The sequence below is a fragment of the Odocoileus virginianus genome, chromosome 5 (genome assembly GCF_023699985.2).
Source record: "Odocoileus virginianus isolate 20LAN1187 ecotype Illinois chromosome 5, Ovbor_1.2, whole genome shotgun sequence".
Lineage (NCBI taxonomy): Eukaryota > Metazoa > Chordata > Mammalia > Artiodactyla > Cervidae > Odocoileus > Odocoileus virginianus.
This window is the reverse complement of record NC_069678.1, coordinates 31,384,143-31,400,419: the sequence shown is the minus strand read 5'-3', so window position 1 is coordinate 31,400,419 and position 16,277 is coordinate 31,384,143. Positions and strand designations below refer to the sequence as shown.

The 16,277-nt window shown below is 38.1% G+C and overlaps 1 protein-coding gene across 2 annotated transcripts in view; it reads right to left on the bottom strand.

Annotated features, from left to right (window-relative positions):
* DBT (dihydrolipoamide branched chain transacylase E2) overlaps nucleotides 1–16,277 on the bottom strand; it is a 36,448-nt gene that overhangs the window by 2,372 nt on the left and 17,799 nt on the right. For both annotated transcript variants that reach the window (XM_020906066.2, XM_070467740.1), the window contains 6 exons: nucleotides 13,709–13,830; nucleotides 10,685–10,901; nucleotides 9,106–9,272; nucleotides 5,161–5,238; nucleotides 3,535–3,726; nucleotides 3,322–3,393 (listed from right to left, as the gene is read on the bottom strand). In XM_020906066.2, coding sequence (XP_020761725.2) covers nucleotides 3,322–3,393; nucleotides 3,535–3,726; nucleotides 5,161–5,238; nucleotides 9,106–9,272; nucleotides 10,685–10,901; nucleotides 13,709–13,830 — 848 coding nt within the window. The remainder of the gene's footprint in view (nucleotides 1–3,321; nucleotides 3,394–3,534; nucleotides 3,727–5,160; nucleotides 5,239–9,105; nucleotides 9,273–10,684; nucleotides 10,902–13,708; nucleotides 13,831–16,277) is intronic.

Below are 16,277 nucleotides of genomic sequence, written 5' to 3'. Positions count from 1 at the left end.
ATAGGTTCATTAGACATAAAACCACTCTGTCGAAAGGCAGTGATTTTTAAAAAAAATGCTAGGCTATCTACCAGCTAATACAGACTTCTGTGATGGCTGCATTCCTCTTGGAATATTTAAAATTAAATATTAAAGCTGGAGTGTTTAAAAGCTTTCCATCTTTGTCCCATTTTAACATTACCTAATGAGCAGACAACTTTCTGAAAAAAACCGGAGATCATTCTTTCCTGGTCAGTTATTCTTGGCTGTGGTGATGATTAATCCCTGGAAATTTGCCCCATTCCCAAATCACAATTAAAGAAGTGATCTGTTTTTGTAAGTAGCTTGTTATTCTTGATAATGTAAGTCTCCACACCTTATTGTTGAAACTGGCATGCTCCATAGAAATAAACCTAAAAAGATGCCCCTGTCATATTTGATGGACCTGAGTATTTAAGACCCACACTGGTGACTTCCTTGGTGGTCCAGTGGTTAAGACTCTGAGCTTCCAATGCAGGGAGTACGGGTTTGATCCCTGGTCAGGGAACTAAGATCTCATATGCTGCACACCTCAGCCAAGAAAAGAAAGACCCACACTGGAACAATTCTCCAATAATAAGCCTATTTTTCCATTGTGATTTTTCAGTGTAATTCTAACATTCCTGGGGAAAATATATAAGAATCTCATGGGCAGAAATACTGTCCATTTATATATTTCATGCCTATCATCCGAATTTACTAAAAATGAATCAAATTAATTTATAACCATTCTGCCTTTTCTACCTAAGCTAATAAACTTCTTACTGTGTTTTATTCGGGGAAAAAAGGGAGAGCTGGCAATGAAAATTTCTAAGCCCTACCCTCTTTCTGTAATTAGTGGTGGTTTAGTCACCAAGTCATATCTGACTCTTGCCACCCCATGGACTGTAGCCTGCCAGGTTCCTCTGTCCATGGGATTCTCCAGTTAAGAATACTGGAGTGGGTTGCCATTTCCTTCTCCAGGGGATCTTCCTGACCCAGGAATTGAACCCGGGTCGCCTGCATTGCACGCAGATTCTTTGCCTACTCTCTTTCCGTAATGATCTCTTCATAGCCCGGATGTGACAGTCACGGCCTGACATGGGTCCCCCTCACACTGAGTGGCACCAGCCTGGGGCCATGCAGGCCACCGCAGCTACTTTCCCTGAGAAACCACTGGAAGTTTCTGAGCACAAGGGCCAGTCACTGAAAGGGGACAACTCCAGGAGGAGCATGTGTGAGGATGCGTGGGAAGGGAAGAAGCAGGAAACTGGAGATGCTTTACTAGACTCTGAAGCAGGAAAGATGAGTTTGGCGTTCCAAGGAGAGATCTGGTCTGGAGATCTAAACTTGGAAGCCATCAGCATCTAAATGGTATTTAAAAGCCACTGAGACTGGATCAGACAAAGAAAAGGGCCGGAACTGAACCCAGGGGTACTCCAGCGTTTAGAAATTGGGTGATGAGGAGGGATGGGAAAAGGAGACTCAGAGAGAATAGGCACTAGACAGGGAGAAAACAGACCAGCAAGGTTTTCTTCATGTCACAGTGAAAAAGCTTTTCCAAGGAGGCGGTACTGATCAACTTAAGTGTAACTAATAGGTCAAGAAATATAAGGACTTAGAACTGAGAAATGGGGAGGGTTTAATGTTTCAAGACTATTTAGTGACAGTCTAAAATTCACAGTGAAAACAGAAAATAGCAAAAGAGAGGCGACACAAAGGGAGAAAAAAAATGAAATATTATTTGTCCCTACCCAACAAAGATTAGTAGCTCTATTAAGTTGCTATGAAGATTTATCCCCTAAGAGATATACTTGAAAAAACCTTGGGTAAGATGATTCTGAAAAAATACAGCTCACAGAGATCACTGTACACCAATGTTCATAGCAGCATTATTCACAATTGCTGAAAAAATGGCAACAGCCCAAATATTCACTAGAGATGAATAGATTAACAAAATGTAGTCCATGCATACTGAATTTCAGTTTGGGATGATAAAACTTAGTTCTGCAGATGAACAGTGGTGATGACTGCAAACAATGTGAATGTAACTACTGTTGTGACCATATACTTAAAAATGTTAAATAGTAAACTTTGTTATGTAGTTTACAAGAATATATCTATAGGTATAGTTCAGAAGGAAACACATCACTTTCAGAGGAGATGGGAAAACAAAACTTTGTCAAATAGGTATGATGGCTTGTTTATAAACTGAAAAAGGTCAGAAATTAGTGAGAATCAAATGCTGAATTCTTGCTGGAGGGAGAATGAATGACTGAAGTTGTCCCTTAGAGAAACTCCTGATTTGGATGGAACAGTGTCATGGATATGTTCTGATCTTTTTCTCCCCATCTCCTCTGTATGCCAGAGGGAAAACAGGGCTAGAAGAGGGAGCAATTTAGCTGCCAAAGTACCACCTGCTAGAAAACAAATCAAAGGCTGAGTGCAAGTTTCTGTGAATGTTTTGGATGCAGACATGAAAGTAATAAACTCATGAAAAGTCTAAGAGACGCTCCATGTTGAAGCATTACAGATACAGGGAAGAAAGGTTCTTCTGAAAACATGAAGATCAAAATCAAGGTTAATGTAGTGACAATGACATTTAATAATGGAGGTATTGAAATGGTATCTATGAGCTTATTTCTTTAACTCTGGTGGTTCTCAACCCTGATTTAATGGGGATGCCCAAGCCCGAGGCCCCCAAACTCTGGTGCAGTTGGTACAGGGTGAGCTTGGGCATTTTTTTCACACCCTCCAGATGATTCTAATGTGTAACCAGGGTTAAGAATCATTGCAATCCTTATTCTAAGTCAGTCTCCAATAGCAGGGCCATAGTTTACTCATGCTGGAACCCCCATGTTCTTGTTTAATATGTAACTTTTGGAGGCTCTGTCCCCAAGGCCAAGAAATCTGCACTCTTAATCACTTCAGTGATTCCTGAACAGAGCAAAGTTTGAGAAAACTGCTCTCAGCGGTGTCTTACCATTATAAATACTGATTTGGACTGGCTTACTGTTATTCTTTGGCATTCTGAAATTAAGACATTTTGATAGACTCAGACTGGCTACATTTGTGATTACTCATAAACACACACATTTGTGCCTGGCATAATCCGCAATGGTTGATCCATACAAAAATGATCCAGATCACGAGTATTTACTCTACAGAGTAGTATAGGCCTAGTTCTTCTTAAGAAATCACTGGCTTATTAAGCCCAATACCATACTTGAACCTACAAAGTGAGGGGGAAAACCTCAGAAATACTCTTTGTTTTCACTCTCTCAATTTGCTTAAACTCTTTTGTCAACTATTTAACAAACACACCTTAATTGTTCCCAGGGCCCCAATTGCCACTTCAGGTGGAAGTATCACTGGTTTGGCATAGGTACCACCAATCTAAAAAAAAGAAAAAAAGTAAGAGTAGAGAAATTAAGCTTTTGAGGAATAAATGGCAAATGAAAGTTTCTATTTCTAACTGAGTATATGATCACAATTCTTAAGTTACGGTTTATGTACTTGAACACTGCTATTACTCACTGATCCAATGTTGGAAAGAGTGAATGTTCCTCCTATAAGGTCATTGGTGCTGAGCTGACCTGCGGAGCCCAATTTCTGGAGGCGGTTCAGTTCAGTGGCGATCTCAAATATGGAGCGGATCTGAACATTTTTCACATTAGGTACAATCAAGCCCTGCTCTGTATCCATCGCTATTCCAATGTTATGAGAAGCCTAAAAACAAACAAACAATTATATAGTAGCCCTTTCACAGGCCAACAGAAAGGAAAGGCTCAATCCTCACTGCCTTAAGAACTTAACTGTCAAAAGCTATGTTCACCAGATTGATGGTAATTTTTAAAAACTTTTCATTTATTTTGATTTATTCATTTTTGGCTGTGTTAGGCCTTCACTGGTACATGCAGGCTTCCTCTAGTTGCAGTGAGCATGGGAGCTACTCTCTAGTAGTGGTGAATGGGCTTCTCATTGTGGTGGCTTCTCTTGTTGCAGAGCAGAGGATCTAGGGCACGTGGGCTTCGGTAGTTGTTGCTAGCAGGCTCTGGAGTGTGAGCTCGATAGTTGTGATACATGGGCTTAAGTTGCCCCGTGGCATTTGGAATCAGGGATTGAACCCACGTCCCCGGCATTGGTAGGTGGATTCTTATCCATTGGACCACCAGGGAAGTTCAGTGATGATTGGAATGATTTTAAAAGGTTTTTTTGAAAAAGATAAACTAGGGCAACAGATTATTTTCATACATTGTTAGTGGAAGTGTAAGCTGACACAGACTTCCTGGAGAACATTTAACATTAGGTACCAATATTTATAAAAATGTGTGCTAAGGGGATAAACACAGGAGTATGGAGAGATGCACAGAGATGTTGTGTCAGATTATTTCTAAGATGGAGAAACTGCACATGATCAAAATGTTTGTCAGTAAGTCACTGGCTAAACAGATGATAAAGCTGTATTTACTGACATACAATGATGTCTAAAATACATTATATGGAAAAGAAAATAGTTAAAAGAAAATTTTAATTAAAAAATTATAATATTATATATGTATTATATATAGAATTCCATGTATTTTTTAACTGTATAAAAATAAAATCCTAGACAGATGTATATCTCAGCATAAACAGTTATCTTAGGGTCATAGGACTGAAGGTAAATATCAATATTTTCTGGTTTGAATTATTTGCAACAAGTATATACTTAATGAGAAAACTGTATCAATCATATGGAAAGATTTTAGATTCAACCCCCCCCAAATATAAAGCTTTCTTCTTGGTTGTATATTTCTAATAAGAATAATAAGTAAGAGCCAGCATCCTCAAAAGAGTTCTCAGTCTTCATAAACTTTCACTCCAAACACAAGAGTTCACTCAACGGAATTTAAACTTTCATTAATTTTCTCATTTAAATTGGTCTTGCTTTTTAAAACTGCAGGAATTCCACTTCAAGCCCTCTTCTGTCTGAGGGGAGTGTGTGTAGTGTGAAAAATGTAACCCACTGCCTCACAGCTGTGTACTTCCAATATTCTAACCAGAAAACCAAAAGGGGTTAAAAATGGAAATCTGCATATCTGAACAGTGTTGTTAATTATTAACCTACAAGCACATTTGCACTTATATTTACACAAAATATTTTCACAACACAGAGCCAACCTTGTATGTTATGTTCTGGCAGTTTTCATCCACAGAAGCATTAAGAATAGGAAACTGTAGTAATCCCAAGGAAGCAGCCTGTTTAATGGGGAGAAAATGCAACATTAACACTTTTAACTCTGAAAGGATAGGAGATTTGAAGTGTTAAGAGGTGAAAGGATGGAGGGAGAGAACTCTTCTGTAAATTGAGTTTAATCTCAAGTCTACATGTACCAGGCATTACTCCTAACTTATCGTCTATAAATGTGGAACTAGGTTACCCTTATCAATTAAGAATAAAAGATAAAGTCGTCAAGGTAGCTTGTACACACTGAGGAGATTTTCAAAATAACTATGAAGATTGACCAAAACACCAAAAAAAAAAAAAAAGGTCTAAATTCTTGTGTTTTCCTCATTTACATGTAGAGTGTTAAAATTTCCATGGGAAGAAAACCTGCAGTTCAAAGAAACATTTTGAATTAAAACCCGAAAAAGCAGTTAATTATTTCCCTGTGTAGAAAGAACAGGTGACAAGGATTTGAGAAGCTAGTGCTGTAGCTGGTGTCCCTGCCCAAGAGAAGGGCAGAGCTGATGCAAACACTGACTTTAGAGCTTGTCTCCCCAAACTGATGGCATTTCTGTCTTCCCACTCTGTCTTTTCTTGCTTTCTCTTCTGTCCATATTCAGATTTCCCTGTCTCCAAAATGTTCTCTATAGCTGTTTCTCTGACTATTCAGGATATAATCAAAGTGAGACATCGCATTTGGTTGTCATGCCTTGCAAACAGTTTAAAAACTAAAAAATAAAAATGCTTAAGATTGACGGTAAAAAGAATTCCTTCCCCCACCACCTTCATCTTGTCCAATTAATGGTTCGTTATATGCATTGTGTTGTGTTATTTTTGTCTGTGGGTGGGGGGGTCTTGACAGAAAAAAAGAAATCATATCCCTGAACTGGAAAGTTAAGGAGTTTTATAAAGCATTTGATTTGATAACTATAACTTTAATCTTCTTTATTTAAAAAATCCATTCAGTTCAGTCAGTTCAGTCACTCAGTCATGTCCGACTATTTGTGACCCCATGGACTGCAGCACGCCAGGCTTCCCTGTCCATCACCAACTCCCGGAGCTTGCTCAAACTCATGTCCATCGTGTCATTGATGCCATCCAACCATCTTATCCTCTGTCGTCCCCTTTTCCTCCTGCCTTCAATCTTTCCCAGCATCAGCATCTTTTCCAATGAGCTGTTTTTTTGCATCAGGTGGCCAAAGTGCTGCAGTTCAGCTGCAGCATCAGTCCTTCCAGTGAATATTCAGGACTGATTTCCTTTAGGATTGACTGGATCTCCTTGCAGTCCAAGGGACTCTCAAGAGTCTTCTCCAACACCATAGTTCAAAAACATCAATTCTTCAGTGCTCAGCTTTCTTTATAGTCCAACTCTCACATCCATACATGACTACTGGAAAAACCATAGCTTTGACTAGACAGATCTTTGTTGGTAAAGTAATGTCTCTGCTTTTTAATATGCTGTCTAGTTTGGTCATAGCTTTTCTTCCAAGGAGCAAGCATCTTTTAATTTCATGGCTGCAGTCACCATCTATAGTGATTTTGGAGCCCCCCAAAATAAAGTCAGCCACTGTTTCCACTGTTTCCCCATCTATTTGCCATGAAGTGATGGGACCAGATGCCATGATCTTCGTTTTCTGAATGTTGAGTTTTAAACCAACTTTTCATTCTCCTCTTTCACTTTCATCAAGAGGCTCTTTAGTTCTTCTTCGCTTATACATTACAAACAGTATGTTGAGTATAATCCAAATTTTGTAAAAGGAAAAACAAGGTATGTATCCACAGATATGAGGTCATTTTTCCCCCTGTACAGTACTTTAACCGTCATTTGTACCTATGCCTTGTCTGCCTTAACATATTTTTTCAGGTTCTCCTCTTCCTCAGTTTCTTTCATTCCCCAAACCCAACTAACAGCAACCAAGCTTCAACCTCAGCAATACTTTATTTAGTAAGTTCTGGTTGACCTTTGACCTTTTCTTCTCTCTTGGTGTGAGAGACTGAATCAAAAGCCCCAATCTTGCACGCCTCCATGTACAAATTCTTTGGCAGTGCTCTTGCAAGCTGATTCTGAGCTACGTTATGTGACTCACTTTGCTCAGTGAATTAAAAACAAACTGGGTGCAGGGCAGCTTGGGGAAAGCATTTACATTCTGCCTCCTCTCTTCATCTGCCAGTACTGAGCCCATGTGCAGGCTGGTATACTGGGCAGATAGGAGAGACATGGGAAGAGAAATAAGTCAGTCTCACTAATCCTACAGCAGCTGGCCCCTTAGCCAACCTACTAGCTGTCTCTAGACATATGTGTGGACTCTGCCAAGATCAGCAGACTGGCTGTGCTCATGAGAAATAATAAATGTAGATTGTTAACTACAGAGAAACAGACTGTAGACCCATAAGAAATAATAAATGGCTAACTGTTTCAAACCATCAACTCTGGGGGTGGTTTGTCATTCAGCAATAGACACATGTGGCTTTTAAGTGACTTCCTGGTTCTGCTGTCATCAAACCACTGACCCCACACACCCTCTGCCACCACCTTGCCAACTCAACTTCTATCTACCTCTTAAACACTGATGGAAAAGCCTGAGCTTTCTTCTCTTTGCACATAATTTGAGTGATCTTATCCAAGAGTTTCAACTGCTGTGCCTCTACAGATGACCCTCAGAGCTGTAATATAGTCTAGATCCCTCATTACTGGCACCGACTACATCTCATGTTTATAGAGCATCTCTTTCCTCGTTAGGGTCGTTGTTAAAAAGATGGAGATACAGGAGAACAGCTTCTGTCTTATAAGACTCGGCATCAATGAAGAGACAACTGAGTATAAATACTATCAATACACTGAGATAAGTTGCAATGAGAAACAAAAGGCTTATTTAACTCAGACTATGATAACCACCAGCTTTTGTAGGAGGCTACACTGGAACAAAATTTGAGTGTTTAGGATGCACACGCATTTGATCAAGGGAGGAGGCAGTAGTTCAGGCAGAGTTGTATATTCCAGGAGCTACACATAGCTTAATCTGACTATAGCAGGGGGAGTGACTGAGAGAGAAGACATGAAAAGTGGGCAGCAAAGGCTCATAGAAATATTCTGTTATGCCACAATAAGGCATTTTCAAACTATCCTGAAGGCAATCCTGATAGGGAACCACTGAAAAGAACCAGGGGATAATACAGTAATTTGATTTATGAGGGAACAGTCTTGGTGCAGTGCGCAAAGCGCTATGGGAAGCCGCACTGAAGTTAGAGACAACAGTACACACTTTTTTAGAAAAATGGACCAGAATGAAAACTTAGCTTCTCCACCTGTTAGATATAAATCCTTGGCAAGTTTGTCAACTTCTCTGAGTGCCAATTTCCTTAAATGAAAAGAGGAAATAGCAATATTTACACATTAGCATTATTATGATAGTTAAAAGAGATCATGTATACAGAATGCTTTGTACAGAGTTGGGCAGAAGGCAGCTGCTTCCTAAATAGTGGTTAGGGAGCTGTGCAAGCTCAGCTGATTGTCTTATTCTTTTCATACTGGTCCCAAGGTCCTAGAAATGATTCCTAGAAGCCTCATATGTTTATTGAAAAGTGAAAAATCAATCCTGAGTCTCACTTTTGGTCAGATTAGGACTTTACTGGCATGATCCTTTCTGAATTAAAGGCTTTACCTACCTGGCAGGATAACCCGACCTAATTCAAAGAGATAAGTAGATAAAAATCTGACATAAAATATTTCAATTTTATAAACTTCTGTGAAACAAAGAGAGTATATCTGTACATTTTTCTGACTATATGATATCATGAGAAATATTATTTTTATTCAAACCCATAGTTAACACACTGCATATCTGCAAAACAAAATTTATGTCTTACTCAAGCCTTGCTTGAAATGAATGAAATCTTACTTTCAAGAAGAAGGGCATAAAGGAAAGTTTAATTCCACGAGCAAAAGCAATGGGTTTTAATTCTTCTCGTAGCTTAACCAGTTCAGTAAGGTCAACCTCATCACAATACCCAAAATGAGGTATCTTCAGGGCTGCAGACATGGTCTTGACCATTGCTTTGTGAAAGCCTAGAAAACACACACATATTTGTTTTTATTCTTAAAACCCTTGATCCCTCCAACAACTATAATAGAAGGTTCTCTAATGTCACTTACTCTCAATTAAACTCTTTCTCTTGGACCTAGCATCTTCATTACATACATTACATAGCTTGACAGTCACTAATTTCAATGCTGAAGCATGGACTGTAGCACAACACCAGTGTCAAGTGTAATATATAACAGGTGAGTGTTGCTAAGTCATTTCAGTCACGTCTGACTATTTGCAACTCTACGGACTATAGACTGCCAGGCTCCTCTGTTCATGGGATTCTCCAGGCAAGAATGCTGGAGTGCGTTGCCATTCCCTCCTCCAGGAGATCTTCCCGACCCAGGGATTGAACCTGTATCTCTTATGTCTCCTGCACTGGCAGATTCTTTACCAATAGCACCACCCGGAAAGCCCAATATAATAGGTAACTGCTTTGCAAGCTGTAGTGTATATAAAATTCAAAAGGATGCAAGCCACGTATTTACACAATGGCTTTCTCGCAAAGTCACTTCTGGAAGTTAATTATCCTAAGAGTTTGTACATAAATCAGAAGTACTTGTTTTGAAATCTAACAAAAAATAATAAATATTTAAAATATCCCAAACAAGTCTTCAAGCAGAAAAATTACTTCCAAAATCATTGCAGATGGTGACTGCAGCCATGAAATTAAAAGACTCTTGCTCCTTGAAAGAAAAGCTATGACCAACCTAGACAGCATATTAAAAAGCAGAGACATTACTTTGCCAACAAAGATCTGTCTAGTCAAAGATATGGTTTTTCCAGTAGTCATGTATGGATGTGAGAGTTGGACTATAAAGAAAGCTGAGCACTGAAGAATTGATACTTTTGAACTGTGGTGTTGGAGAAGGCTCTTGACAGTCCCTTGGACTGCAAGGAGATCAAACCAGTCATTTCTAAAGGAAATCAGTCCTGAATATTCACTGGAAGGACTGATACTGAAGCTCAATACTTTGGGCACCTGATTCGAAGAACTGACTCATTGGAAGAGACCCTGATGCTGGGAAAGACTGAAGGCAGGAGGAGAAGGGGACGACAGAGGATGAGATGGTTGGATGGCATCACTGATTCAATGGACATGAGTTTGAGCAAGCTCCAGGAGTTGGTGAGGGACGGAAGTCTGGCGTGCTGTAGTCTATGGGGTCGCAAAGAGTCGGACACAACTGTGCAACTGAACTGAACTGAGCAAGTCTTAAAACAGAGAAATTATCTGTAGGCAAGTTTATATGTTAAGAAACCTGCTAACATATTACTCCTCAAAACTTATCAGTATATATTAAAGCTTTTCCTAGAAAAATTACAATTTCATAATGCTGAAGCAACTTGCCCCCAAAGAAATGGCACTATTCCTTTACATTACTGTTATTATTACCTTTCACGGGTTCGGTTCTGTCTTTGCCTGTGAACACTGGAGGCTTTGATATTGGAATAGGAATAGTTCTGTCTTTTGGTTTTGGTGGAGGCGGCATGATTTCAGCTTTTGGTGAAGGAGGTAGTATAGCTCCTGTTTGCTTTTCCAGGTAATTGAGAATATCTTCTTTAAGTATTCTCCCATCTTTTCCTGAGCCAATAACTTCACTCAGCTTAATCTAAGAAAAAGGACACCTTTTTAATGCTAAAAATAAAACTACCTAAAAATAAATAAATCCATCATTATGGTCTCTAAGTGGAATTAAATGAACTGAAGGTAAAGTATCTCTGACCAATAAATTAGTATAAGGAAATAACATTTTCTTTATCCTAACAGAATACTATAAACTATAACATTTTCTTTTTTTTAATTATAACATTTTCATCATCTCAATTGAATACTATAAACTACAGCTACACTAGTCATCTGTTACTTTTCTACCTACTGTTCATTTACCCATGTAGTAACAATGTAATAACTACATTGTATATAGCTATTTTTGAAAATATATTTTTAAACAACTATTTCTAAATTTCTTGCATAATTCTTATTGGATTTTGTTTTTCTTTTCCTGAAGACTACATAAGAAGAACTGAGCATTTAAAGAAGAGTTAAACACTTTAACAAATGCAGATCAGTGTTTCTGACCTTGGCTACCAGTATACACACAATGGCTAAAATAATCATCCAACAAAAGCTCTCTGTAACAGCTACATTCTGCTATATTTTAAATGGATAATCAACAAAGACCTAATACATAGCTCAGAGAACTCTGCTCAATGATATGTGGAAGCCTAGATGGGAGGGAGTTTGGGGGAGAATGAATACATGTATATGTATGGCTGACTCCCTTTGCTGTCGGCCTATATCTACCATAACATCATTAATTGGCCATACTCCAATATAAAATAAAAAGTTCAGTTTAAAACAAAAAACTCTGTCAGCTTTTTCCTGATGGTTGTTTTACAAAGATCAGTACAAAACATTGAAATGAACTTTATTGAGGCATATTTGGAATGTGACTTCCTCAGCCCAAGTTAAGGATCAACACCTAAGTTTTATTAAGGTATTCCACAGAATAAACAATTGATGATGCAATTCCACTTTCTACTAGTCACTCATGATACTTTTTGGAAACATTTATGATCTGGATTTATTTAATCACTTCCTATGTTTGCTTATAGAGATAAAATATTTTCACTAAATTGAATTCTGCATAAAAAGACATATAAACTTGGATGATACCCTCCTGCATAGTGTATATTAATCTCTCAAGGTTAAATCCTGCCTTATTTATATAGTGTTTCTCTAAGAATGATTTCAAAAGAATAAAGGACTTTATCACATCAAACATTTAGTTTATAATGAGTAAACTCTAAGAATTTAAACAAATAATTTTTAGGTAATTACAAACTCTGAGTGCCACTGGTTTTAAACTCTATTCATTAATATGCAAGCTAAAAAAAAGGGACAGGGAAGAGTTGTTTTATAATAATAAGTCTGCTATTTAATTTCTAGTAATTATACAAATGCCCTAATTATATATATATATATATCTTTAGAAAGACACAGGAAAGCTACATCATACATTTCTATGGGTAGTCCTTCTATATAATTTTTTAAAATGGTAAAATGTTTATAGCTTTCAAAGCAATATAGAAGATCATTATTTCATCTAATACCTTAACAATCTAGTATCCCATAATACCATTTCTATTGCTCTAGTTCAACAAATCGTCTTCATATCTGAACACATTTAATGGCTAATCAATTTTCATTAATGGTATAGAACATAATTTTCCTAAGCATTTCCCTGATTTTGATCACATATGTGCCTTCTAGTTTCTGGCTATATAAAACACTTGGAAGACTATATCCTAGATGACCTTCCTCAGTGGTGGGAAAACTAGCTGAAGAGATATGAACATTTTAATGACTCTTACTACATATTCCCAAAATGTAAACATTTTTTCCCACTGTAACTAAACTACTCTCAAAAAGAGACAAACAAAAACCCTGCACTGTGGGGGATAGTGGAAAGAACTCAGGCTTTGGAACCAGAAAGATCTGTGCTCACATCCCCAGTTGAGCTATTTGATTAGAGGCAACCCAATCAACTTCTCTTCCCTTTCTCATCTCATCAGAAAGAGGATAACCCAAACCACCTTGCAGGGTTACTTTGAGGATTAGCTATGTATGGCGCCTGGCTCAGAAGTGCTCAAACGATGGAGGCAACAATTTTTGAGGCAGTATTAATAATTGAGAGCACTGGTTTTAGAGTCATGGAGATTCACTTTGGAATCCCAGTTCTACCATTGTGTTAGCTATGTGACCTTGGACCAGTTATTTGACCTCTCCAAGTCTTATAAAAGTCTGTTATTTCACAGAGTTGTGAAGATTAAAAACAAGATGACATATAAATTATTAGCATAATGCCCAGGAGCCATCTTACTTTGAAGATTAAGCATCAATGACTGGCAAGTAAGAGGAAACACAAAAGACCAGCCTCCATGACTGAAGTCAATACTCTGGTGTTTTCCATCTCCTGGGGATCCAGCAGATCCTTGAGACCATATCCGTGCCTGGACCATTTCCCATCCCTTCCCTACAATGCTTCCTTTCTTCCTAGTAAAGATGATCACTCTTTCAATTAATCAATCACATGTTCCCAAACCCCTGTCTCAAGCTATGCTTCTAGGGTACCTGATCTAAGACTCTAGTATTTACAAGTGTTCAATAATCAGGAGTCCCGACTGTCATTAGGCTCTCAGAAAAAATAAAAAACCCACACTTCTCACTTAATATGAATTATAAGTTCACAATTTTCTTCTCATTTCTCATAAGGACTAACCTTTTAGTAACTTGAGCCATGTTTCCTTTAATCCCAACTTGAGCCAACTCATTATTGAATAGCTGGGCAATTCTTCATAGATACATATGTAGACGGTCTATGTGATCTCACTCTTAAATATTAAGAAAACTTACATTGTTTTCCATTGCAAGGCGACGAACTGCAGGAGTCGCCAGTGTTTTCTGGCCCTTTATCTCTTGGTGTGTGTGTTCATCATGGGACACAGCAGGGGTTTCAACAACATCTTCTTCTGAATCTGGAAACAAGGTAAAATATTACTGTTTAGTAGAAAACATTAAAACAACAAGCTTGTTGTTCAGTCCTTTAGTTATGTCCAACCCTTTGCAACCCCATGCACTGCAGCATGCCACCATGTCCTTCACCATCTCCCTGAATTTGCTCAAACTCCTGTCCGTCAAGTCGGTGATGCCATCCAGCCATCTCATCTGTCATCCCCTTCTCCTCCCGCCCTCAATCCTTCCAAGCATCAGGGTCTTTTCCAATGAGTCAACTCTTCGCATGAGGTGGCCAAAGTATTGGAGTTTCAGCTTCAACATCAGTCCTTCCAATGAACACCCAGGACTGATCTCCTTTAGGATGGACTGGTTGGATCTCCTTGCAGTCCAAGGGGCTCTCAAGAGTCTTCTCCAACACCAGAGTTAAAAAGCATCAATTCTTGAGCACTCAGCCTTCTTTATGGTCCATCTCTCACATCCATGCATGACTACTGGAAAAACCATGGCTTTGACTAGACAAACCTTTGTCAGCAAAGTGATATCTCTGCTTTTTAATACACAGTCTAGGTTTGTCATAGCTTTTCTTCTAAAGAGCAAGCATCTTTTAATTTCATGGCTGCAGTCACCATCTGCAGTGATTTTTGACCTTAGTGTCTTATAATATATAAATAAATTCCATTTAATGCATGATTCCAAAAAGCATGATAGATGAGCTACTTCGGAATGGAAAAACACAACTTTAAAACAGAAAAACAAACAAGGGTACTAGAGTGAGTGAGAGGGGTGTACTAGTACCAAGTACTGTTTAATGATTACGATTATCTTCTACTTACATCACTTCTGTTAAAATTATGTAGCAGCTACAAGTTAAAAAATGAGTTTCTTTCATAAATTTTAAAACACATGTATTAAAAACATTTTCTTAATAAATGTCTCATATTCATATATATGTACACTATATGTACTTTTGTATATATACATACATATGTATATATGGCATGAATTAAGAATCAAATGTGAGGTAAATTACATGAATCATGTGAAGTCTGTGAGAATATTAATAGCATTTAAATTTTTTTCTCTGCTTTGAATGCAATGAAGAATGCTGTGGAAGATTTTAGTTTCATGGCTAATACTAATTTGATAGTTTTGTTCTCTGCTAATACCAATTTGGTAGTTTTATTCTCTAACTCTAGAGTAGTGATGTAAGAAAAATAATCTTGGGCTATTAGCAAGCCTTTTTGCAACCAAAAAAGGTTTTGAGAGCATTTAATTGCCAAGGTTGGATGCTAGAAAGTCAATGCTGAGTATAGCAGAATCTCTGCGGGAATAAGTAAATTAGAGACAGCCTCTGAACATCAGCAGGCAACTGAGTTATCTTTGACATTCAATTCTAAGCAAACAAATTTCCACTGCTGCAGCTGTGGAAAGACATTGTATTCATTCACCTCCCTCACTAACCTATGAACTGGCCCAGTGGATCTCTCAAAGTTTCCCATATGGGTAAGGAAGAGAAAAAAGAAACAAACAAGTTTTGTATTGAACATGAAGGGTAGTAGAAAATGTGACTGCTGGAATTCAGGACATACTGCCCAAAAATATTCCGCTCTGGTGTACTGATTATTTTGAGCCGTATGCAATTGGAAAAACATCAAATGCAAGGAGAGATTAATTCTGAACTCTCATTTACCTAAAGACATTCAAAAGGAGCTCAACTGTCATAAGCTCCCTCCCCAGGAGAGAGTCTGACTTCTAGAGAAGATTGACTCTTATCACAGAAGAGACTAGAAATTTGTAACACAGACAAACTTTTGTCACAAACTATCATCAGTCAGTCAGTCAGTTCAGTCGCTCAGTTGTGTCCGACTCCTGCGACCCTGTGGACTGCAGCAGGCCGGGCTTCCCTGTCCATCACCAGCTCCCGGAGTTTACTCAAAACTCATGTCCATCGAGTCAGTGATGCCATCCAGTCATGATCAAACTATCATACCTCCCACATATTCCACAAAGAGCCTGTTTATCTTTCCTAAAAATGGTTTACTCTCCCTTAAGAGGCTTCCTTCCCTCCTACTCTTTACTTTAAAACACTGTATTGTCCTGGCCAACATCTTTAATACTATATATCCGACACCTAACTTGTGTTGTTACTGCAGAATGTATGAACAGACACGTTGTTAGAAATGTAGTGCTAGTGTTCTAGGTGCAGAATGGAACTGATATTCCATCTTTGAAAACAATTTTCAGTGTAAGAAAGTAGTTTGGAACATGAGTTTCAGAAGTAAACAGAACTGGGGTCAAATCATAGCTCTACCAATTACCAGCCATGTGGTCATGGGCAACTTCAACCTCCATGTGTCTCAATGTTGCATGTGTCAACTGTGGATAATGATCTGTATGATTTAATGAGTCTATATATATTTATGTGTATATATATATATGTATGTATCTATGTATATATATATATATA